This window comes from Cyanistes caeruleus, chromosome 3 (genome assembly GCF_971803275.1).
Source record: "Cyanistes caeruleus chromosome 3, bCyaCae1.hap1.1, whole genome shotgun sequence".
Lineage (NCBI taxonomy): Eukaryota > Metazoa > Chordata > Aves > Passeriformes > Paridae > Cyanistes > Cyanistes caeruleus.
This window is the reverse complement of record NC_141703.1, coordinates 67,331,499-67,356,922: the sequence shown is the minus strand read 5'-3', so window position 1 is coordinate 67,356,922 and position 25,424 is coordinate 67,331,499. Positions and strand designations below refer to the sequence as shown.

The 25,424-nt window shown below is 37.2% G+C and overlaps 1 protein-coding gene across 1 annotated transcript in view; it reads left to right on the top strand.

The window, feature by feature from the left end:
* Nucleotides 1-494: 494 nt before the first annotated feature.
* The window catches only part of BRCA2 (BRCA2 DNA repair associated), a 34,729-nt gene continuing 9,799 nt past the window's right edge, over nucleotides 495-25,424 (top strand). Inside the window, 19 exon segments of the mRNA XM_023918573.2 lie at nucleotides 495-849; nucleotides 1,362-1,465; nucleotides 2,095-2,346; nucleotides 4,242-4,347; nucleotides 5,140-5,192; nucleotides 5,300-5,340; nucleotides 5,439-5,550; nucleotides 7,099-7,154; nucleotides 8,078-8,192; nucleotides 10,883-12,067; nucleotides 12,911-17,686; nucleotides 18,948-19,040; nucleotides 19,955-20,024; nucleotides 20,371-20,789; nucleotides 21,793-21,983; nucleotides 22,551-22,738; nucleotides 23,062-23,232; nucleotides 23,542-23,893; nucleotides 24,606-24,761. Of these exon segments, the coding sequence (XP_023774341.2) occupies nucleotides 1,387-1,465; nucleotides 2,095-2,346; nucleotides 4,242-4,347; nucleotides 5,140-5,192; nucleotides 5,300-5,340; nucleotides 5,439-5,550; nucleotides 7,099-7,154; nucleotides 8,078-8,192; nucleotides 10,883-12,067; nucleotides 12,911-17,686; nucleotides 18,948-19,040; nucleotides 19,955-20,024; nucleotides 20,371-20,789; nucleotides 21,793-21,983; nucleotides 22,551-22,738; nucleotides 23,062-23,232; nucleotides 23,542-23,893; nucleotides 24,606-24,761 (8,415 nt within the window). The 5' untranslated portion in view covers nucleotides 495-849; nucleotides 1,362-1,386.

Sequence of the window (25,424 nt, the reverse complement as noted above, 5' to 3'; positions counted from 1 at the left end):
TGCCCACGGCCCTGCCCACGTGCTGGGAGCCTCCCAGAGCCTTTTCCCGGGAGCTCGGCGTTACTGCTGTTGCCCAGCAACGCGGGTCCTGTCAGCCCTGGATGTGCTTCTACATCCGCCTCTACACGCGGGGGTGAAGCTGCTGGCGGCCATCCCGGCTCAGGGCACGCTCCCTTTCTGTACCGTGCGGAGTCACTCTCGGGGGAACAGCCCTTACAGCGGGCACCTCGCGTTCCCCGGCCGCCGCACGGGGCAGGCCGGCGCGGCCCAGGCGGGGCCGGTTCGCCGCCTCCTTGCCGGGAGGTGCCGCGGCGAAGGGCGGGAGCGGCGGATGCTCCCGGTGCGCAGGCGCGGGGCTGTGTTGGCGCCAAGCTTGGAAGGGGGCGGCGGGGCTGGCAGTCTGCGCTGCCCCCTCATCCCTCGCCGCCTTCCCGGCTCGCCCGCTCCCCTGCGTGAGGCGATGCTGCGGCCGCCAACCCGCCCGAGGCGCCGCCGGCAGGTAACGGCCCCGCGTGTGGCTCGGCCCTGCCCCGGGGCTGCCAGTGTCACTGCCGCCCCTCAGGGGGCCCTTCCTCTCCTCACAGCCCGCCGGGGGTCTGCAGTCACCGGGTGTGGGGAAGGAGGGTTTGGGCCTGTCCCCGGAGACCCCTCGGTGACCCGGCGGGGCTGCACAGGCCGCGCTGCGTCCGTGGGCATTGCCCGGGAGGAGCTTCCCCTCACGGAAAGCAGCGCGGACTGGTCAAATCGCACTTTCAAAATGTATTACTGAGGCAATGTGACGTTCCTCGGTGTTCTGTCTCAGTGCAGCCCGTACCCTGTTTTAAAGCGCCCGTGTTCCCCGTGGTTTTGGTAAGGCAGCGTGTGTAACACGACTGTCTGTGGGAAACAGCTCTTACTGTGGAAGGCATAAACGTGTTAAACGGTGAAATCTCACTATGGGCTTATTTATACATGTTTTTTAATAAACTGGGAAACTGGCGGTGTCTGCTCCACTTGAAAACAACTTTGAATCAAATTCTTGACATGTAAATTGTAATGGTTGTAAGACTATATATCTGATAGTTCTATCCTAATACATTGTAGTGAATGTGGGGTTTTGATTTGTGTTTAAAATACCTCGGAAGTAGCCTGCCTATTTCATCTTGGTTTTCTCCTGTATTTGCTGAGTGTTTTCATTATCTCTGGTGTAATTCCCTATGCTCTTGTCTGTTGTTTTCCCACCATGTTCATCATTGAGGTGTTTGAATGCTCATGTCACAGTCAAAGCTAAACAAGCTGGATTGTGGCACACCACAAAGCGCAGGAAAGCAGGCCTAAGACATTCAAACAGCAGTGTGTGAAAGTGTTTTCTTCCTTCTCAGGCTTTTCAACTGTTCCAGTAATGTAATGAATAAGAAAATGGCTTGCAAACCTGTGGAAAGACCAACTTTCTTTGAAATATTTAAGGCACACTGCAGTGAATCAGGTACAGCTTATTTGAAGTAAATAATTCTTATTATGATTGCTTTTTGGGCACCAGTATTTTATACGCATTTGCTGTATGTTCCACAGGAAAGCTTTATGCAGTTTGTTAGCTGCTGTTCTTGCCCCAAACCTGTATTTCCTAATACCAAGATGTATTCTAATTTTTATCTGTTGGTTTGGTTTTTTTTACCTTGATGTATGCTTAGTTACTTTTTGTACTTGCTTTTTTCAGAGTTGTCACCTCTATACATACCCACATGCAGACCAAGCTTAGCCTTTTGCTAAATGCACCTGTGCTAGTTAGTAATTTTAAAAGGAACCAGTTTAACTTGCCAGTCTGAGCAAAACAAGAGAGACTCTAAAAGCCAGGGTATACTTGTAATTTTAAACAACCTGAATGTTTTTCTGGTCCTTCGGTTATTTTGTTAATGGTCTGAGAATTTGGGCAGACATCCCTTTATATTTTGTGGTTATCAGAGTTCAAAGCCATTTAGAAACAAACCAGAAGTATGGCAGTGGAAGAAGCAATGTGTTTTGCTGTTATCATTTAAATTCCTGGTGTATTTTTGCATCCTCCATGGAGGAACCTTTTTCCTTTTCATGCAGTTTTATGTATGCTTTCCTTCGTAGATTTAGGACCAATCAGTCTTAATTGGTTTGAAGAACTCAGCGCAGAAGCACCTCCATATGAGCCCAAATCGTTTGGAGAGGTTGATGGACCCTCTGGCTGGCTTGATCAAACAGCTTTTAAAACTCCAAGGACAAAACCCTCTACATACAGTCAGCTAGCATCAACCCCACTGCTCTTTAAAGAACAAAATGCAATATTGCTACCTTATTCTTCTCCTGAAAAAGAACCAGATCAGAAAAAAATAGGAGCAAGTGAGTAACTTTTTTTTTTTTACCTTTTGTTGCAGCTGATGATCATTAATGTAATAGATAATGCTGCTGCAGGAATTGTGTGACTAAAAAGCTTATTTAGTAATCTTCTGGATATCATCTATAGAAATGCAGAATTAATCTTAACAGTGAATTCAGCTTTAGATAAACTAATAAATAGTAATTAATAAGCAAAATTCCCTGTATAAAATATACTGTTGTAGTCCAAACAATCTAAATACTGTTAATGAGGGGATGTGAACTTATTAGTATAACCTGTTGACTGCAAATCAGAGTGAATTTTTTCAACAGTCTTATTTCTGTTTTATGCCAAAGTTTTGAAGCTTTTCAAGAGAGAGAATCATCCTCGTAATGATGAAGTGAGAGGCAATCTGTAGGGCACTCCTTAACCTTTCTTGGAAAGTTTTAAAAGCACCATTTCTTTGAGTTATTAAGATTGTAAGTTATAGAAAAAATAACATTTTCCCATTTGGAAAAAAAAAAAAAAAGGAATTTTATGAGGTACTTCTCATGCATTATTTCCAAATCCCAAGTACGTCATGGGAGTACGTGCCACTCTGCTCCTTTCTGATGTACCCACCCTCCTTGGACAGCAAGAGTAATCTTTTCTATGGAAAATGTATGCAAGATTGTATGTAAGAATCTCTTCTATGGAAGAGTATTTAACATCATTCCTGAGTATGTAATTGCTGTGTCTGTGTCCTTCTGATGAGCTTTTCTAACCAGGTTACAGACAAACACAAGATTCCCTTCATTACCAGAATTGTTCTTAGATTCTGAGCAAATTCTGTGAAGGGTTAGAGCTGTGCTGCAGTTCAGGTGTACTTTATAACACTTCCATGGAATATTGTAACTGTCTTTGTTTTTCTGAAGTTCTCTGCTGAACTTCTGCTGAGAACATGTTTCTTCTAAATGTAGCTATTTGTGTTTTACAGTGTTAAGTCCCCAGGGAATTCTTGGTTTCAGGAATTTTATTTGGCATAAGGGGCAAAGAAAGGAACCTTATGTTTGTTTATTTCAAAATGGTCAGTTTTGCTGTGCATATGTGCAAAGTTCACATGTGGCTGCCTGAAATGTTCTATTTTCTTGGTTAGAGCCAAATGGCTCTTGTGAAAACAAGATCCTGGATAGGAGCTGATGGATTTCATACCTTGGTATGGCACTGGGATGCACCTGTGCTGTGCATATGAACCCAGGAACTCAGAAGCAGAGAGAAATGCACAAACTGAAGTGTAATTTCTAATACTAAGGTTGTTTGGAAACTTCAGAGTAGAAATTCCTTTTAGTAGGTGCTTGTCCATGTAAGTGTCTCACTGTTCAGAGGAATTTGCTGCTTTGGTGGGAGCACTGTCTTTTGCTTGGAGATGCTTTGCAAATAAATAGATGCTGTTGACAGTGGCACTGACTCCAACAACAGTTCTGGAAATAATTTTTGCTTTTCACTGCTTATTTGAATCAATAAGTGTATATCTTAGTAAATTTGAGGGGAAGCTGCACAAACCTGTGTTTGCATGTGTTGTATTTTTGCTAAAAGTAACTTCTGCAATGACAAGAAAGGCACAATGCAGTACAGTAAAACCAAAATGGAATATGTCACTTGATTAATACCAAGTGAATAAAGCAATATAATTAGGGGTCTTCTTAGATGTGCATTTGAAACATGTTTAGCATTGTTTGGATATAAAATTTGAACATATTTTAAATACTAGAAGAGAAATTAGGATTGGGCCTTTTGTTTTGTTGTTGTTGGTTGGTTGTTTTTTGGTTTTTTGTTGTTTTGGTTGGATTTTTTTGAAAGTTTGACTATAAACCTTAAAATTTAAGCTGTTACCTGGAGTTCTGCAAAGTTGTGCAGATTATTAAATTCTGTGTTGTAGATAGAGAGAATTTGATAAGCCCAAGTTACACAAGAAGAAAAACAGACCAAGAAAATGAAACACTTGCTTCTCCTCCTGGTACCTTCCACAACTGCTTCACTGCTAGGTATGCTAAATATGTCAACACAAATAGAAAATAAGCTGGACCTTAAGCAAAAAGCAATGCTTAACCCACCATATTTGACTGTTGAACTTTAAGAGCAGTGAATAATCTTGTATGTCTGATATGTTTATGATACTTGTAGGTTGCTAAGTGAGTTAAAAATAAAAGACCTGCTAAATTTGAGAATGTCCTTGCTTTCAGGTGATCTTTCTTCCTATTTTTCTACTCTAACAGCTGGAATACATATTTTTTTTAATATTATTTCAGCTTTCCAAGTCCAAACATCCAAAGAAAGAGTAGTAGTGATGTATCATGTGCTTCTCAATTAGTAAAGCTATTTGTAATATTTACTGAGTTTTCTTTATTAATAATAGCCTTGATTTTGACACTTAAATGTCTGTATTTCAGATAAATGTTATCAAAGTACTCACGTTGATTATAGGAGGAGTTAAACTAGTTCTTTAATTGCAATCAGTTAAGCCAATTTCCCTAGTTCCATACAGCATATTATAAAATGTGTGGTTACATTGAAATTTATTACTTGTCAGGTAAATCATCACTGAAAATTAAAATATTTCTTGAAAGAAGTATTTTACAGTTTATAGTAGACTTATGGTAATGTTTAAAATATTGACTGATGGTTAGGAGAAATCTGTGTTTTATCTAGTCAGGGAAGTAACCGTGGCACAAAGAAAAGAAATAATGGAGATGGTAACATATGTAATGTTTGAAATATTCAATTATTTTAAGAAATTGAAGTGAAATTAATATTTTGGTTTTAATTTTGTTTTGCAGTCCAACTATTTTAAGGAATACTTACAGAACACCTCAGAGAAATAATATCCCTGGTTTGTATTTTCACTTTTTTGGTTCTACAGAATATTTTACATCTCTAGACAAAAATCCTCATCTTTTAGTTACTGTTTAATGACCTTTTTACATCATTTATTTTTAGGACCATGTGGAAGCTTGTTTTGCACACCAAAACTTTCAGAGGTACAGATTTCATTCTTGCATTTTGTTTCCTTTTCCTGAGTTGTACATTTAGAATTTTTCATAGAAATTATATATATGACTTTTAAATGTATTTCTAGGTCAGAACTCCAAAATGTATTTCCGAAAGTCTGGGAGCAGAAGTGGATCCAGATATGTCCTGGTCAAGTTCTTTAGCCACACCTCCTACCCTTGGTGAAACAGTGATAATAGGTATTTCTAAAAATGAGCAATTGCTAAGGGTTTTGACACTGGAAGTTCACTCAGTATGAACTGTTTGTTTTTTTAGCTAAAAAAAGACAAAATTCTTACAGTGATTATTATTAGGTGCCTTTAGATAATGCAGCTCTAAACAGAAAACTTTTCTGAAGTTTTCTTCCTTTATCTGAGGGGTTAGGGAATATAAATTTAGAAATAACATAGCAAAGCATAGAAAGAGGATTACATATGTTTGCTTTGCCCTATCGCAAAACTAGAAATTACTGGGCTAAGTTAAATGGGTTTGTTTATGAAGTGTAAGAAGATGGCCTGCTGAGCAAACCTTCCAACTGCAGTGTTGTCTTCAGCATTTTTAGCCACTCTCACTGTGCCTGCCATCCTGTCAATCCAGTGAGACAGACTTGGATACTCATCCAATTTGAGACCCAAGCTCCTGGGTTCATATTTCCCAGGTTTGGACGGGGCAATTCCTGGAGCTCATGTACTGCACAGCTGCACAAACAGCTGTGTCAGCAGAGCTGTAAATGAGAATGAGTGGGTGATAATTGCTTCTGTGGTAATCAACAGTGATGATAAACATCAAGCCTTAACCTAAGGTGTTGGTGAAAGTGAGATTTCATTAGCATATGATAAGCAAAATGAAATTTGACTCTATGATTTGTTGATGAAAATTCTTGAGGAAATGGGAAGACCTGGATGTGTCTCCTTATTGCTCTTTTTCATGTTAAACTACCACTGTATAAAGCATATTAAGAATGAATTCTAGGACTGGGAATCTCCTTTGGGATGTCAGGGGTGATAGTATTCACAAGGCTATTGAGTTGTGTCATTTTGGGTATTTTTTGGCCCAGAAAGGTGTGAGCTGAAAAGAAGGGCTGGGGGAAGTATCCATACCTTAATGATGATGTTGTGGGAGCTGTGGTTTGAGCTCTCATTCTCCCATGTCTTGGATAAGCCTAGTATTTTATAATAGTGCTATTATACTCTCTGCCTTCTGATACATATGGAAAGAAAGAGCCACAACACAGAACCTAGATGCCATGTTTATGAAACATTTTAATATACTACTCTTCAGGCATTTTAAAATAAGGTTCACTTTCTGCTTTTGTAACAAAAGTGAAGATAGTAGTGCTGTTTTGGGAGGAAGTGGGGGGAAAAACCCGAATTCCTGAAAGGCTTAAAGGTCTCATCCAGATCTTTGGACAGAAGCAAATGGGAAGTAGTGCCATGAATAACTGCTTGAAAGGGGAATGGCAGCACTGTTTCAAGGCAGTAACTGGTGGTAGCTGGAGACATAGCAGAAACCATAATCTGTGATTTGGGGTGGTTTGTGCTGTTACAAAACTGCTTTTGCACACTGTCCTTCAACCTCAACTATATGACTTTTCAGATAGAACTTTTAGTTTTTAGTAGTTTATTTACAGATTTGAGTGGAATTTAAAATAATCCAGTGAAAACCCTCCTAAAACACAGCTGTATTTGAACACACTCAGCAGATCACTCAGGAGAAAATAAATTGACTTGTCTGTCTTTCTTCTAAAGCTAGAGAGAATGATTCTATTTCTGAAGCAAAGAGACAGGATGGAAAGGCTGATACAGTAAGTAGCTCTAAGAGCTATGTTGTTCTTTAATTTCAGTTAAGCTATTTGGTTACATGTTTACATTCCTTGAGCCAAGAATAAAAAATTCTGTTGATTTCATTTTAAGCTTTCCTGTCTGTTTTTAAAAAAGTTACTGCTCACAAGACTAAATTTGCAATACATGGTTGTAGAATGTATTCTCACAAATAACCCTCTCCGAGGAATATTTTTTGCTATGCTTATTAAATAAAACCAAAGCAGCCACTGCCTCCCAAATCACTTGGCTTCAACAGCACTGAGTATTATTCAGAGAGAAATCAAATCTAGGAATTGTTACTTCTCTGAAGATTGGTTTGTCTGGTTTTTTCCCACCTCCGTCAAACTTTTGAAAGTTATTCTTTGGGAACTGTACAACTTCTTGCTCTCAACTACTACAATCGAGAGTTGAAACTGAGTATTAATTTCAGTCCTTGGATAGTGGTAGGAAGAGTTCTTGCATAACTGGAGTTTGACTCTGTATATGAAAGCTGAATGATTATTGAGACTGAAAACCAAGGATGGCACTAAAAGGATTCAATTACAAATTTAAGTTTGATCCTTAACGACCTGAAACTTCACAGTTAACAAACAGTTACAAGTGAAAACAAGCAAGATGTCTTTGTCCTTCCCCATATCTCCTTTGTTCCCTTTTTGAGAGGATTACAGTAAACTGCTGAACTTCACTGCCCTTAAGGTGACTTTGGAATGGAATCTGATTTGCATCAAAAATGGGGATTATCTGCTTATTTGTTTTTTCATGTGTACCTGTGAAAATGTTACCTTTCATTTTAAGAGATGGAGCATTAGTCAGGTACTGCAGTAAATGTTTAGAGTTCTGTCCTTGACTGTTACAGTGACACTTACTGGTACATAATGTAACTGCTTTTGTCTTTGATTTACAGATTTTGCACAACTGTATTTCCAAGCATGATAAATGTCCTCGGATAAGTGATGCAAGTATGCTGTCTGTACCAGAGGCAGTAAAGCTAATTGCTGAAGATGACATCAGAGGTTTGGGTATGCATTGATACTTTACCTAATGAGTATTCAGTGAAACAAGGCTTTGGCTAAAACTACATTCTGTGTTTTGGGCCGTTGCTATGTCTGGTTTGTTCTGCCAGCTGTGTACTCCCAGTCCCTGAATTGATTTGGCCTTAAAAAAGAGTGTCTCTTGAGTCAGTGAATTAGATCAGTGTCCTGGTTAAGCTGTGAAATTTGGGTTACAGTGCCACTGGACAACAACCAGATTAATATTGTGAAGTGTGTTCACTGCAGCTAAAGAGGTGAGATTGTGGGAGAGCTGAGACAGAAAACTGGTGTAGGCTCAAGGGGGAGCAAGACTACTGCTTCTAGCTGTTGAACAGGCTTAGCTTTACCATGAAGTTTCATCCCAGCACTCACTATTCTGTGGTGAGCTTGTTTTTCAATCTTTATGTATCATTTCTTCATTTACTTCACCTGTTCAAAATAGATAGTTCAAAATGTAACATCCTTTTGGAAAAACAATGGGGTTTTTTTTAAATGGATGCAGAAAATACACAAGACAAGGGGAAAAATATTTTCATTCCATGCTTTTAAATCATGTTAGTGAACAAGTGAAAGTGTAAATTCCAGTGGAAGGTTTTTTGATTTTAGTTGAGAAATTATGGCAGAAGGGGAGATTATTACCAGAAATTTGTTCAGCATGCATGGATATAAAAGGGCTCTGTAGGGATTCACACTGGCTAGACAAGACGGTATATCCTTAGGATTTTGTCTCCTTATCTGAATTGAATGGCCTGCCCTAAAAATAATGTTTGGTGGTGCGTGTAAGAATTGTGAAAGAATCAGTTTAGAATTTGATAAGGAGGGCTGTGAATGCTAGCAACAGGAAGCATTGTTGCTTGCAGAGTGATACAGGCCTGCTGTTTTTATACTGTAGGTTCAAATGTGCTGAAAAGAACGTGTTTGGTAGTAAATGTATTCAAGTAATCTGTAATCAGCAAAATACTTTTAAAAATTAAGGATAGATTGGTCTGTGTTCCAATAGGTGCTATTACGTTGGATACTACAGCAGAGAAGATCAGTCAAAACAGTGGCTGAGAAAATTAAGAGGGAGAGAAAGACCATTTGTCTTAGAGTTTAAAATAACTTGCAAATGCTTCCCTTTTCCTGTGTCTTCCCTTTTTGATAATGGTTATGCCATGTAATAAAGGACAGCTCCACATCTGTAGCTTTCAGATGTTGGTTTTCTCTGGAATACTGTTATACGATCATAAAATACAGTAAGTTTTATTATGTATATATTTTGTTTCAGTTAAAGAAAATAAGATCATAATATATCAAATCATCAAATAATACCGCCCTCCAGTGAGTTTAGAAGTCAGAAGTAATTTCCCTGATTTTCGTTTTTCCCTGGTATGAGATTATTCACCACACAGACAGTATCTGCCAGTCTTTCAGATAATCTTTGTTTTCTTTAATCCTAAAAAATAATGTCTCTTGTTTAAGTAAAAACAAATAAGCTGTGTCTTTTTAGAAAGCTCTACTGACAACTTATCACAGGATGAAAGCATATGGACACAGAAGCTGTTTCAGAGGAACCTACTTTAGTGAAGGAAAATGACCTACCTGTACGCTCAGTCTGTAGTGTTACAGTTTCCTCTTTTTGAGATCTCATTTACCACTCAGGCAAAAAATAGAAAGTAAAGAGAATTAGTAACTTCTGTGCCTACAACTTCAGCATGAACCTAGATTGGATGTATTGCAAATAATTGGTTGTATGTGACCAAGTACTGGAAAGTCCTCTGTGGACTTCCAAATGGAAGATCTTTTGGATATTATGCTATTTAAAAGTTCTAGTAGGGGAAGTTATAGAGTTGTAAGTTAAAGAAATTGTACCTAAAAAGGAAAAGGTTAAGCTATTGGTTATGGGCCTAAGAAAAACAGAGGACTGTGGTGTTTTCCAGGTACTTTGTTATGATTTCTGTGATAGGAAAAAGCCTTAAAAAGTACTCTGTAAATGAAACCTGTTTTTGAATGTGTACTGTTCTGGTAACTGGGCCTCATTCCATACATTTGAGAATGTAATATTTTTATTTGGCGTGTATAAGCTCTACAAAGTAGATTTTGGGTTATTTTTTCCCCATTGCATGTTATTTCTAAGCACAAAATTCTCATTATTTTTCTAATGTTTGTGCCAGTCATGGAACTACTTAAAAGCTTCCTAGTCAATTAGAAGATTGAGAGTATTTCTAACTCTTTCTAGATACTTTACTATTTTATATTATAGTAGAACACAATTTAATAAATTCATCTTTGTGGAACAGTTTCTTTAGCTGCCAGCTGTAGATAAAAATAGGCAACTTCTTAACATTGCTTGTACCTACCATCAGGTATAAATTTTGGAAGAAAAAAATCAATATATTTACCTTGTCAAATTTACTACTTATTCTCTTGTCTGTAGAAGGGAAAAAAATACTGGTTTGAGACAGCCAGATTTCATCTTGGCATCCTTAGCCCCTACAGAGCTTGGGAGGCCAGGGTGTTACATGCATTTCCTTTGCCTCCTGTTTCCTCTATCAGCTGCTTACATTTTTTATCAACTCACTCCTGAGTAAAGGTAATGACTACAAAATTAAAAGCTCTGTTTACCAATACTGTTCCCAAGTTATTTCCTAAAGCTTATTTTCTTCTTTTCCTCTCTCTATCCTCTCTAAACTCTTTAGAGTCGGAGGTGTTAGATGGCTTACTGGGTGAGATGGATAGCTTTGAGGACACATTCAACATGCCAGCTGAGCCCAGTGGAACTCTTCTGCTGATGCCACATGCTCTGGATGCAGTGGAGAAATATGAGATAAATCCAGATAAAACACAAGAAAAGGGGGTTGTTCCCTCTCAGCAGCCTAATGGAAGAAAGAATGGCATTTCACAGGAAGTCAAAACAAGTAGCTGGACTGAAAACAGCCACTGTACTCAAGTGAACTGTTCTTTACTCCGAAACACCAGTGAAGATACAGGGGATGGTAAAGATGGCTGTTTAACAGGACAGCAAAAAGAATTGGAGTCTCTTAGGAACACAGGAGATGTGCATGATTATAGAGCACACAAGTCCTTTGAGAACGAGAAGTCTGTGAAAGAAGGCGTGCAGTCTCCATCAAGCCAGTGGTCTCAACTGAATCTATCTGATCTTGATGTAACTCACCTGGAGATGTCTGTATGTAGCTCTCCACCCTCCGACTTACGTAGAGAGGAGAATTTAGAAGAAAAGTCATTACTAATGGCCAAGGATGATGCTATGGAAACATCTTTACTGAACTCTTCAGGCTTGATGAAAACACAAAAGCTGTTGAGTGTTGATTTCTCAGAAAAATGCTATGAAGTGAAAAACACTGAAAACAACACAACATCGGAAATAACTCCAGTAAAATCTGTGTCATTGGGTGTTCAAGATCCAGAGTTAGTAAAAGGGTGTGCAGCTGAGGTTTCCAAAACGAGCTTCTTAAACTGTAATTCTTTATTAATTGAACATGCAAATGTCACAGAGTATTCTGTAATCTACGATGGCAACTTTTCCAAGCATTTAAAAGCAACTTATAAATCTGTCGTAACTGATGTTCTGTCTCACCCAGCTGTGTGTAGTGCCACATCTCCAGATAACTGTGATGACTTACACTTAATAAATAGTGAAAATACTCTTACAAAGTCTGGTTTTAAAAACCTGAAGATGTTACCCAGCTTGAGAAAGAGATCTAAGAACTTTATCTATAGAATAAATAATACTTTACTCTATCAAGAAGAAAAAACACAAAAAGAAGTAACCTCTGAATCACCTATTCATACTGTATTACCACATTTGGAATCTGATTCGTATGAATTTAGAGGCTGTCTGGTGGCCAGTGATGTTGAGCAAGGTATATTATTAAGCTTTTCATCATTTGTGGAGGATTCGGTATTTGTTATGAGCCTTTCATATAAATGTTTCAGATAAAATCATGTAAAATCTTGGATTTCTGGAAAAGTAGCTGGGCAATTGGGAATCAACATATGGGATTGGTCTGTTACACAGTGATAAGGATATCGTCATTTTCAAGTAATCTTGTGCTAACTTTTCTCATTACAGGTTAGTTTCTGGAGTAGAAACTCCCACTCTGAGCCATTATGCTAATTGACGAGCTTGGTTATCTTTGTCAATGATGGTTTTACATCCATAATGTCAAGGGCCATTTTGTCTGAATTGGTAACTTCTAAGTGATCATAAAGAATGTTAAAGTTGTATGGGTTTTTTTCCTAGAATTAGGTGCTTTAAGACCATATATCCATCTCTTCCAAAAGCCCAAAATATTTTAAAAAACAATATAATGAAAGCAAGCACATGCTTCTGTTTTTAGGAGCTGTTGTTCTTGCTAGAAGAATTACATTAGGAGTTGAAGTACTTTAAATTTGAAACAAATCCTTACATTGAGACACAAAGAGATGAAGCCCACCTTCTCAAATTTCATTACAACTAAAAATTTATTTAGTGTTTCTTACCTGGTAGCCTTAACTGCAGCCAAATCTCATTAGAATATCATTAGGTCAAACAGACCTCCAGCCTTGCCAAGGCGTTTGCATTTGAAAACAAAAGTGATACTTCAATTTCTGCTGTTGAGCTTGTGTAGAAATTATCTAATCCGCCAAAATTTTATGAAAATCTGAATCTACATTTGTTTGAATACATTTATTTGTGTTTTTCTCTGTAATGTCTTGTCTTGTAGACCACTTTCTTCCTGCTGAGAGAAAGCATTTGGAATCAAATACCAGGACAAAGAACTTGAGCACTTCTGCTTTAAAAATGGATATAATGGATAACTCATCTGATAATGCCTTCAGTGATAGGCTGAAACAACAAGACCTGAGAGACTTGAGAGAAAATGCAAGAGAGGAACAACCTGCTACATCAATAAAATGCTTGGAAGTATCCAATACACTGAAAGAAGACACAACAAATTCTTTAAATAGTGAGATTGTTTTAAATATAAAACGTAAAGTTCTAACTTCGGCATGCCTAATGGCAAGAAAGCGTTCCAGATGTCTCCCTAAAAGCTGTGCTTTAGGGAAAGGTGAAGAAGATAAGGATATGAGTGCTAAAGTGAATGATGGAGCTGCTGTACCTCAGAGCCCGAAAGAACTTGGGTCTTCTCATAGGGGCAAGGAACTCTTGGTTGATATTCAGGATGAGACTACATCTGTGACAAACAGCAGTTCTGTTAATACATTGTGTCAGATCAACTTTGGCATAACTGGAGTCAGTAGTGACTGTTGCAATAAATTATCACCCAACAAAAGGAATGCTACAGAGCAGAGGTCAGGAGTTGACTGTAGAGAAGTACACAGACCCATGGGAATAAACTACTCAGAAAATGACAGTACTGGATTAAAACAGGGGGAGAAAACAAATGCAGCTGCCTTTTCAGATGATGTAGCCAACAATGAAGATCCAAAGCAAGCTGAAAACAGCAAAAGCCTTCAAGCAGCTGCACTCAGTAATGTAGCTGTAGACATTTCTAAAGAATTATTAGATTGCGTAGATAATTCTTTAAATGAAGTAATGTCTGCAGAAGATAAACAAGTAGCATCTATGTATTCCAGCAAAAAGCCAAATAAGAACTTAAAGTGTAAAGGGGAATCATCAGGGAATCTTAATGCATGCAGTTTGAATCTGGGCTTCAGTGGCTTTCAGACTGCTTCCAATAAGCAGATTAAATTCTCTGAAGCCAGTATAGCAAAAGGCAGAATGCTGTTCAAGGATATTGAAAATGAATGCTTTGAAGCCTCTTCCATGGAAAGAGTCAGAAACTTTTCACATCAAGTTAAAAAGGAAAATACATTATTCTCAGATTCAAAAAGCAAGTTGGGCAGTAATTTACCTGATTCCTCAGATTCACAGGCAAGTTTTCTTGAGCCCAGGCATACACAGTTTACTCCACATAAAGTTGGCTTGTGTAAAAGCTTTCCTAGAACCCCACAGACCTTTCAAGAAGCAAATCAAACCTTGACAGCAAGCCAAGAAGCTGAAATTGCTGAACTTTCCAGTATCTTGGAAGAAACAGGTAGTCAGTTTGAATTTACACAGTTTAGAAAGCAAAGTAACACAATACCAAGTCATGGCTTGCAGCAATTAGGGACTGTAGAAACACATGGAATAAGGAATGTAGAAAATATTTCTGAAACAAGGAAAGATGTGGAGGTTTGTAGCACTTTTAAATCAGAAAATCAAGTTAAAAATGACAAGTGTACTCAGGAGGAAGACACAAATGAAGACTCTGAATTGGTGGAAAATGAGAAAGAAAATGCAGTGGTTTTCCACAAAAATGACAAAAAGGTTACTTTTACTAACTTAGACATAAATAAAAGTAGAAGATTTGATGAGAGCTTTCCCATAGCTAAGCAGGACAGCTTTTCTAATTTCATAGGCTTTACTTCAGCTGCAGGTAAAAAAATAAATATTTCAAAGGCAGCTTTGAGCAGGTCTGCAGAGCTCTTCAGAGACTTGGATGATGATAACTATTTGTTTAAATCTTCTGAAACTGGTACTAGATGTCACAATTCAAATGGATCTGTGTCTTCTAACATTAATTTTTTCAAAGGCCTGACAAAAGAAAGCAAAGTAAAAACTGTTTGTGTTTCAGATTTCAAAAGCATGAATGCTGTTTCCCACACAGGTTCTGTATCCTACCATGCACAGAATAAAACTGAGGAAAATACTAGTGCAGCATTCAAGGAAAATATGGAAAATAAGGCAAAAATGTCAGTAAATAATAGTGAAAATGTTAGCTTTGATAGTATTAACATTATCAACAGCCTATTATCCACTAAAAATCATAAACAGAATTATAAAATTTCTGAAAAAATTTTGAATCGAGGAAATGATGAAGGCAGTTTGAAAGACAACTCATTAGATGTAACTTGTCTAGAAGATGCTGTTATGACTGCAGAAGAGCACAATACATCATACAAAATGGAAAACCAGTCTCCTAAGCAGACAGGAGAAGACAGAAAGGAAGATGAATGTTTGTCACCAAAACTTCAGACTCCAGCTGATAGTGATATATCCATTCCTGATGCAGCTTTGGATCATTCTCTCCCCTTGTTCAGCATACAGTGTGGAGAAGGAGATGTAAATGTTTTGGAGAATTCTGATAAAGAAAAAACAAATTGTAAAAATGTGGAAGAAGACATGACTCATGATAAGGACCTGCTAGTGAATGAAAGCAGGATAAAAATAGGTTCTTGCCATCATTATCAAATACCTCTTGAACAAGAGGTAAATGTGGGGAAAAATGAAGTGGAAGGAGGTTTTACAACTGGTTTTCATACTGCTAGTGGAAAGAAAATAGCAATTGCTGATGGATTTTTGGCTAAAGCAGAACAGTTTTTTGCAGATGTTGATGTTGGAAAGGAACATAATGACAATTTTGAGAACCTCATCAAGGAAAGGAAATGTGGCAAGAACTGTGTTAAAGATTGTGATTTATGTATTGAAAGCATTGCTCAGTGTGACTCAGAAAAACTCAATTTTAATGAAAAGCTTGTCCCTGAAGAACTTGGAGATCAGTTTAATCAGGCAATAGAGAGCTGTCATATTAAACATGCTGCGATTCTTGATCCTGCTAAAGCAGATACATTTGTTGACCTAGGTGAAGCTTATGAAGGGAGTTTGGTAACTTCACACATACATGAAAAAGCTGATGTCAGACCTGGAAAGACAGAATTGGAATCCCTTACAGGACAGAAGAGTGATGCTTTAAGAACTCATTTGTCTGAAGATGGAAAATTCCTTGCAGAGGAAAAGGTGGACTGCTCACCAAGAAAGAGGGATGATTCAGAAAACACAGATGACTTTCCTGGGCACTCTGCTGCATCTCTGCATTTAATGAAGGTACCATGTGACCTCAAAGACAACTGTATGCCTGGAGATACAAAAAATGCTTTATTTGTTGAGGAGAGCAACAATAAAGCTGATAAATCACCCCTCTTAGATTCAAAAAGTAGCTGCCCTTACATGAATGGTGACAGTATGGAATTCGACTTAGAACATTTAAATGAACTGTCTGCTGATAAAAATTGCTTCACAGACACCATAGCTAGTGCTTGCCAAAACCAGTCACTAGTCAGTCTTCCTGAAGAGGTAACTAGTTTGAACAGGTTAAAAGAAACAACACTTAAAGGTGAAATGCAAGGGAGTGATTTGAAACAAACAGTGTTTACCACAGCAAAAGGGAAAGCTGTGTCCATTTCAGAAAGTGCATTAGCAAGAGTCAGACAAATGTTTCAAGACTGCAGTGAAGCTGTAAAATATGACATTGAGTCTAACTCAAGAACAAATCAAACAGAAATTGCTAGAAATTCATCTGTAGTCCTTCATGTTGAGTGTCCTAATTCTGCTAAATTTTTTAATGCTACAACAAGTGAAGAGGTTAATTCAGCTGCATCCCAATTTATTAAAGTAAATGCAATTGCTGAGGAAGAAGGTGACCAAGAAAGAAAGACATTTTCAGGTGCAAAGTCTGTTTCAAATTCTCAGAAGCAATCCTTTGAGCAGAATATTAAGCTTTTAGGGCACTTCGTTCCAAATAAGCAGATAAAGCCATCAGATGCTTCTACAAACAGTTTTGGATTCTTTAGTACAGCAAGCGGAAAGCCTGTAGAGCTTTCAGTAGAGTCACTCAGGAAAGCTAGACAACTCTTTTCTGAAATGGAAGGTAATCATTCACCACATGTACAAGAAGCATTTTTAGTTGAGAAAGATGCTGAAAAGTCTAAAATGCACACTGAAGTACTTGCTAGGAAAATGCAGGTAGTGTCTTCAAAAGGGGAAGAAAATACCAGCCCTGAATTGATTTCAAATTCTGCTTTTGGCTTCAGCACTGCTAGTGGAAAGCAGGTAAACGTTTCTAAAGATGCCTATCAAAAAGCAAAGGCAATTTTAGAACAATCTGATTATTTTTTGAGTAGTGGGCTTTGCACTACAGATCAGCTTAGTTCAATTAAAGACAGTGGTCAGCATGTAAAATCTTTAACAGATAAGGTGATCTCAGAATTCAAAACTGAAAAAAGCTGCAATCAAGACTCTGACTTAGAAAGCATCTGCCCTCTGGAAATAAAGTATTTTCCAAGCACTTACCATGTCAAAATGCCTGAGCACACACGATGCAATCAGAAAAACAAGCAGTTAACATCATTTAAAAATAGCTTTCAGCAAGAGGAAACAGAGTCTTTTGGAAAAGGGCTGGATATGGGGTCAGAACCAGAGTCTGAAGCAATTTCATGCAGTTCTACTGCTAAAGCAGAAATTAGTATTAATCTTCTCCAAAGTCCAAAAAATTACTTGGAAGTAGAGGCTGTAGAAAGTGCAAGAGCTTTTATGGAAGACAGTTTTTCCAGTTCTGGAGTACAAATTAATGCTGCTCAGACCTTCAGTGGCAGACTGGATAAAAACTTCCAAAATAAGACCTTTGGGAAGAGGCACTTTGATGAAAACAACTCACTTGGTAAGTGTTTTATCGTACATATGTTCAACTCCATACTTCTGCATAGCGCATTGCTTTAGGTTTTGGGGTTTTTTTGCATGTCATGTTGATTTTTAGATCACAGACATTCAAGTTCTTTCTCTGGTTGTCAATGACAAAAGCTCTTTTTGCTGCAGGGTAGTTCATCCACTCTTTGCAGGCTTAAATGTGCACAGTAGAAGCTGAATTTGTGATTAGTAATTTTGAAGGTGTACAGGTTTGCCATTTTACCATAAACTTACAGAAGAAAGTTGCTGCTCCTTTTGTCCCTGAGCAGACTTCCTTTTTTTTCTCTCTGTACAAATCTAGAGTTTTTTCATTGAAAAATGAGTAGCAGTATTTTCATTTTCACCTTTTTGTGCATTGTAGGTGAGGACAATGTTTTACTTGCATCAAGATTATTAGTCTGATATGAAAAATATGCTGGTCTAAAAGCAGTTTCTTGCCTTCTAAAACTGATCTGCCTAGGGCTGAAGTGTTATTTGTATTACTTGATGAATTTGTATTTGTATGAAAGTGAATTTGTATTACTTGATGCTTGCACAGACACCCAGACCAGTTCAGGGAGGGACCTGGGCTAGCTGAAAACTCCCTTGTGGAAGAGGAGATTGCAGCAGGGTCCCTGTGTGGATGCACAGGCCCAGGTGCAAAGGTCAGACAGGCTAGCACTGCAAAGTTTGTGTACGTGGCAAAAGCCAGGCAAGGACTCCTACCAAACCAGCTTGAAACAACTGAGCCGCAGCTGAGCCCTGACCTTAGTTACAGCTTCTGTAAAAGATGAGTTACTCTTAGAAGGTTGGAGGGACTCCTTAGTTACTGAAAGTTCAAAGAGAGATGCAGGTGAAGAGCACTGTGAGAGCTGTGCTGCTGGAGTGCACTGTGATGCTCTTTCTGAGGCAAACTGAGTATGTTTGGTAACTTCAGACTTACAGACTTCATTTTGGGTGGAAAAGAATTACTGGTCACAAAAGTTTAATAACAGACTTCATTATATGGAGTTTTGTTGTCATTCTTAGTAACACAATATGCAGTCATTCTGTACAGCAGAAACTTCTGCAATTTGTGGTGAGGTGGCTCTGCGTTTGAAAAGGCTATTTAAGACATGTCACCTGAAAACTCACTAATTCTGCTTGCACTGTAAGTAACTGTAATTAGAAATGTAATTTAGAAATTACAGTTATACAGTTGATAAGAAACTGAACTTGGGAGGAACATCACTTTTAAAACTGTGTTTTTATTCTAGGTGAACCTCCAATTAAAAGGCAGCTTCTGCATGAATTTAACAGAACAAAGAATTCCCCCAGGTCTTTGAAAGCTTCAAAAAGCACCCCTGATGGTAATTTTAGTCATCTTGTGTTCTAAGCAGTAATCCAGTGTCAGTTGTTATCTTGAGAATTCTTCAATTTCCAATAACCTATCATGTGATAAATTTGCTTAACTACTGCATTTATCAATATATTCATGGAAATTCAGGAAAGCTGCTGTGATAGTGTCTCTGAAGGCTTGAAGTCACGTGATGAATGATATGAATTATTGCATACAGACTATAAATGTATTCCTTCTGCAAGAGCTCTGGTTTAATTTCCAGTTCAGGACGAACTTACCCACTCTCTCATCACAATTGTAAATCTCACCAATTCTAGTCTCAGTAGGAAGAATGCATTTTATTGATCAATCTGCAGAATATATTTTATTGATTAACTTTGTGTAGATACTTACTGGTAAGATACTTACTATATAGTTACTCCTTATATGAAGCTTCCTCCTTGCAGCCTAAGGGCATAGTACAAATGTGTTTAAATTCCAGGCAGATATGATTTAATTATGTTGATAATTCCAAGATAAGTATGTCCTTCAATAATGGAAGGAGGAGTTTGTGCAAATGTGCCTTTTTCTGTTGTAACTTCAAATAAAAGAATGAAAATTGCTGAAAGAGTTCTAAATTGAATGGTAAGCCTACTTGGAGTTAAATATATGATAAACATTTCCCTTTCAGGAGCCTAAAAATATTTTGCTGGCCCTCAAACACAAACTCTTGAGAGCTTAGCACTGTGAGCACTTTTCCTTTAGATCTCTCTGGGAAGATGTTTCAACAAACATTTTTGGGGGCAGGAAGGAATAAAGCTGTTTAAATTCACTCTGAAAACTTTTCTGTATATCATTAATATAGATAAAACATGCGCTGTAAATTTGTTTTTATCTATATAATGTGTCATTCCAAGCATTTTTTTTTTTCTAATTATCTTACAGGCATTTTTAAAGACAGAAGAAAATTTATGTACCATGTGCCTTTAAAACCCATAACTTGTCAGCCTTTTGGGTGAGAAATTTGAGAGTTCTTCTTTGTAACTGTCTAAAAATACACAGTAACAATGTATTACCCAACTTTATAAAAGACAAAATAAATATTAAGTTACCATATATAGCACAGGCTGCTACAGTAGACCAGTGAGATACTAAACAATCTATACACTATTACACTTCTTTTACTGTCTTTTCACAATAGATAGAAGTATTCTGTTTTTAAAATATCAAGGACTGATATTTTGTCTTTTCATTGATACAGAATTGAGATTTGTATTACTAACTTAAGAATACAAAACTCCAGGCAAAGATTTTTGTCAGGAAGATGAAACCTGTATGCTTAAATGTTTTCATTTCTGTAGGTCAGCTAAAGAACGACAAGAAGTCAAGAATCCTACTCTTACTCTGCCAGATCAAGACTTCAGAGGATTCCAATCTAAACCTGCCATTTTTCAGCACTGTGCTCTCAGGCACTCTTCAGATGGTGCTGCAGAGGTTTCCACTCCCTGTAAGGTCTTGGCAAAAGAGAGTGAAGAAATGAGAAGTTTGTACAAATCTGGTAAAGCTGCTAAAACTTTTATTCCACCCTTCAAAACTAAGCTGACATTTTCTACATGCGAGCAAGGCAGCAGCAAAAGACATGACTCACCCTTCAGCAAAAATATGACTGGAGAGATGGAACTAAATCAGATCAGAACTGAACAAAATACTGCTGACCATCAAGATCACCAGGCTTGTATCCAGCATGCAGCAGACACTGACCTAGAAAATGACAATTTAGGTATTTTCAGATTTTACTCACTTAACTATTATGAATATAACTGTCAGAGTTGTTTCTTTAAGGGTTTTTGCATCATTTGTCAGACTCCTTTATCTTTTTTTTTATTATTTTTAAATAAAAAGAAGCTTCTTTTCGAGGCTTTTTATTTTGGCAGGAAAATTAGGAAATTACTACTTTCCTAATATTTTATATTGCACTCCTAAAAGAGCATATCTTGTTTATCTCCAAAGTTAATTGAGAAGATGAAAAAAGTTTCACACAGTGCTTAGAAACCAGATAGCTTACATTTCATTTGATATTTGATTTTCCTTTTATACCTCATAGGTAAAATAATATAGGAACCTTAGATTACCCTTGCTATACTTCATTCACTTCTACAGAAGCTTGTTTTAATTCTGTTCTCTAATTAAAAGGTAGACTTAGCCATATAAAAGGTTGATTGTGTAATTTTCAAAGTGGCAGATTTTAAATACTCAACTGTTCAACTTAAGAATGTGGACTTATGCTTTCTAAGCTCTCTTGAATGCTCTGGTATGTGTTATTTCTATAATTTACAATCAAATAATCTGGATTTTTTTCAGAAGGACTTGTGTATATTTGAACAGGTATATGAACATTTGCAGAACTAGATCCTGCAGTAACAGGAGAACATTTCAGGATTATGGATTCATAATAGTCATAAACTATTTTCTTTCCATTTGGAGTTTTCTGTGAATATCAAGTTGAGTCTGATGAGAAAAATAAGTGGATGGAAGTTTAGTTCTGGGACTTACATAAAATTAATATGCATGTGTAATTTGTTTCATATAAATATTCAAATGCCTTCAGTAAAGACTGCTTTCTAAATGAACTAAACTTTTAATACTTAGACTTGCAGTTTCTAAAAATCTGCAGAGTGACATAGAAAAAATGCTGCTCTGAATCTGCTACAGTGTGACTGTGTACCATTATTTGATAATGCTTTTAGAAGGTTTTCATGTTTTTGTTTTTTTTTAATTTGAAGCTATGGCCAGGATGGTGACAAATCTCCGCTGTGCCCGAGATCTACAGGAAATGAGAATTAAAAAGAAATGCAGGCAAAATATTCGTTCACAGCCAGGTACTCTTTATACCATTAAAACATCTGCAAGCAGTAGAATCTCTCTGAAAACTGCAGTAGAAGAGAAATCTCCTAGCTTTTATTCTACAGAAGAGGTATATTGATATCTTTTTATTTTCTGTCTCTCATCTGTTTTTCAAGACTAGCAAATAATAACTCGGTAGCTTTTGAATAGATGCGTTCTTCAGTTTTTAGGTGTTTACAGTAGCTGTTACACCAGTTGCTATGGTACTTAAATAGCAAATATCCAATTTTTCAGATGATTCCAAATAGTAAAGGTCATAAATCTCTAGTGTTATAATCAAACAGGAAAAAAATCCACCAGTTATAATGCATATGAGGAGTTGGTTTAAAAGAACAATTAAAATTGAAGCTTAGGTAAATCTATATGAAAATGCTTTTGCTTTTGGTACAGTGCAAGTACAAAACCTATTGAATTTTTTTAAACACTTTCAAAGAACACTGTGATGGTGTTCTGCTAAAACAGTTGTTGGGAATCCTCCGTTCTCTATGGTTTACATATGAAATGACAAGGTCAGACAAAAGCTATCTCAACATTAAGGAAATATTTAATCTGAATTTATAAGATTGGATATTTAAACTCCCTGTTTGATTCTTACTGTATTGTCATTATTTTGTCTTTTCCATCTGATTTTTTTCAGCTATACACACATGGTGTTTCAAAACAGTGTGTACAAGTTAACAGTACAAATGCAGAATCTTTCCAGTTTCTCATCAAAGACTTTTTCAGTAACGAGTATTTGTTAGATGGAAATGGAATGCAGCTTGCTGATGGAGGATGGCTAATACCTACAGATGAGGGAAAAGCTGGGAAAAAGGAGTTTTACAGGTACTGTTACTTATGAACTTGGGACAGCTATGCTATTTATTAGTTAGCAATTCTCTCCTAGAATAAATCCAACACAGTGGTATTTTAAAGCCTTTGACTACTGGTTTTTTACTATGCATTTTTACTACACCTCTGTTAGTGTAAATAAAGATGATACAGGATTGTAAATTTGCTATGTGGATTGATCTTCACTGATCATTAAAGAAAGAAAAGTCAATTTGGAAAATTTCTGGAAATTCTTAAATGGTGTAAATAGTCTAAAAGATAGGCAAGCTAAAATTTGCAGTGGATTTCAGGTTAATTTATTAACAATTTATCTGCAGAGCCCTCTGTGACACTCCTGGTGTGGATCCTAATCTAATAACGGAGGCCTGGGTTTACAATCACTACAGATGGATTGTGTGGAAATTGGCAGCCATGGAAGTGTCTTTCCCACATGAATTTGCTAACAGATGTTTGACACCAGAAATGGTCCTGTTGCAGTTGAAATATAGGTACGTGTACAGCAATATATTGGGAGCTGTAATTTCTGTTACTGTGTGATTTCTGTTTCATCAATATTACAAAGTAAGCACACCTACCTTGCATTCACTACTTAGAAGAATGTTTGTATTGTTAAACTTATGCATAGCAGTATTAAAAACATAGTGTGTGTTACTTGCAAAAATGTACACAACATTTGCTTTGCTACAGTGGTGCTTAATTATGTAGATTGAGTAGCCAACAGTTTGCTATAATTGTGTTTAAAGAAAAACAATGTGGATTTTGTTTGCTGTAACAAAGCACTAACTCTTTTTTTGTAGGTATGATTTGGAGGTTGATAAAAGTAAGCGATCAGCAATCAAAAAAATAATGGAAAGAGATGATGCAGCAGGTAAAACACTTGTACTGTGTATTTCCAAAATCATATCGCTGAATACAGTTGTATCTCCTAGCAGTAGCAATAAGAACGTGGAAAGTAAAAAAGCAGCAGCTTTAATTGAAGTTACTGATGGCTGGTATGGGATCAGAGCTCTTCTGGATCCACCTCTCAAAGCTTTCTTAGATAGAAGAAGGCTGACTGTTGGTCAGAAAATCATAGTGCACGGAGCAGAACTTGTTGGTCCTCAAAGTGGATGTACACCACTGGAAGCCCCAGATTCCCTTATGTTAAAGGTAAATAAAATATTCATTCAGCTTGATTGGATGTGACTGAGAGATGTGATAAATGCTACTTAGTTGAGCCACATTTTGTAAAGAGAAAAAGTTATTGGGGTTTTGCAAACAGATGGAGCTTTGCTGAAGTTTAATAACCAGATTTGTAAGACATGATACAAGGTTGTTAATCAATATGGTTGGAAGAGAAGTTTGTAGTGTAAAATTCTGCCAAGTTTTGCTATGTGTTCTGGCAGTTCCAGCTCCTTATTTTGGTTAAATACCAAGTTGCAAAAAAAAGGATTTATTCATCTCAGACAATATAGAAGTTGGAGGAAGACGGGGCAGGGGGGAACCAAGTCATAAGTGGGTGAACTGGTGGGGGATGGCTTTGGCTCATTTGAGATTAGTTAAAGAGCTTTAACTTTAAAGAAGGTGAAGTTTTAGCATAACACTGAAATTGGTCCTGTGGGACAAAGCAATGGTTTGTCTCATAGATATTCATTTCCCAGAGAATTTGAACTCATTAGATTTTTAGATTGTGTTTAAAATACATTCTTCAGTGTGAAAGGAAAGCTTTAAATTAAAATGTGATCTGCTCAGATACAAAAGCGATATATTCTTAGTGAGGTCAGTGTGAAAATACATTTATAGATATTCCTGTAGATAAAATAAGTTGGATATAACTTGACTTAGCAGTGACAGTTTCTCATTCACCATTTCCCTTGCTCAGATCTCAGCGAACAGCACCCGCCGTGTGCGGTGGCACACAAGACTAGGATTTCATCGGGATCCCAGACCTTTCCCTTTGCCTTTGTCATCGCTTTACAGTGAGGGTGGTGCAGTGGGCTGTATTGATGTGGTTATTCAAAGAACTTACCCTATTCAGGTATGGTGTAAGTATTTTACGGATCTAACAGGGTTCTGTGAGATCTCAATTATATTAATTAATTGCTATATCATTCCTCAAGTCAGACACAATACAGAGAACTAAAATTTTTTTTTTAAAGATACCATTATGTGTAAAACGAACAGGAGTGGTTCTCGCATTGTACATGTATTTAGTATTTCGTGACTGGAGTATCCTGCTATAAGAAGAATTTGAGTTTGTGTTCAGTATGTTTTGGTTGGCTTTGCTTTCAGCTTCAAAAAGCCAGAAATAATTGAATTTCAGTTCTGTATTCTAAAAACTACAGCACTTGTTTTATTATTAACATATTAACAAAAAGTTACATATTTCTAAGCATTGGTACGATTGCTTTTTCTTACATGTAGCTGACTGTAATGTATAAATTTGGTATTACTGAAAATACAGTGTGTAATTATGGTGTAAAATAGAATTAAGATCTTCTAAATACCACTTCGTATCCAGACATTTTAAATACTGCAGTCAGATTTCACTGCAGCTACTTGGTTTTATAACAATACCAGACACAAAAAGAAACAATATTTCTGTTAGCAATCAATCCTTTTAATGTAAGCAGTTTAACCAGGACCCAGCTTTCATATTTTATTAACTTCTATCAGAGCAGGTTATATTTGACATGTGTAT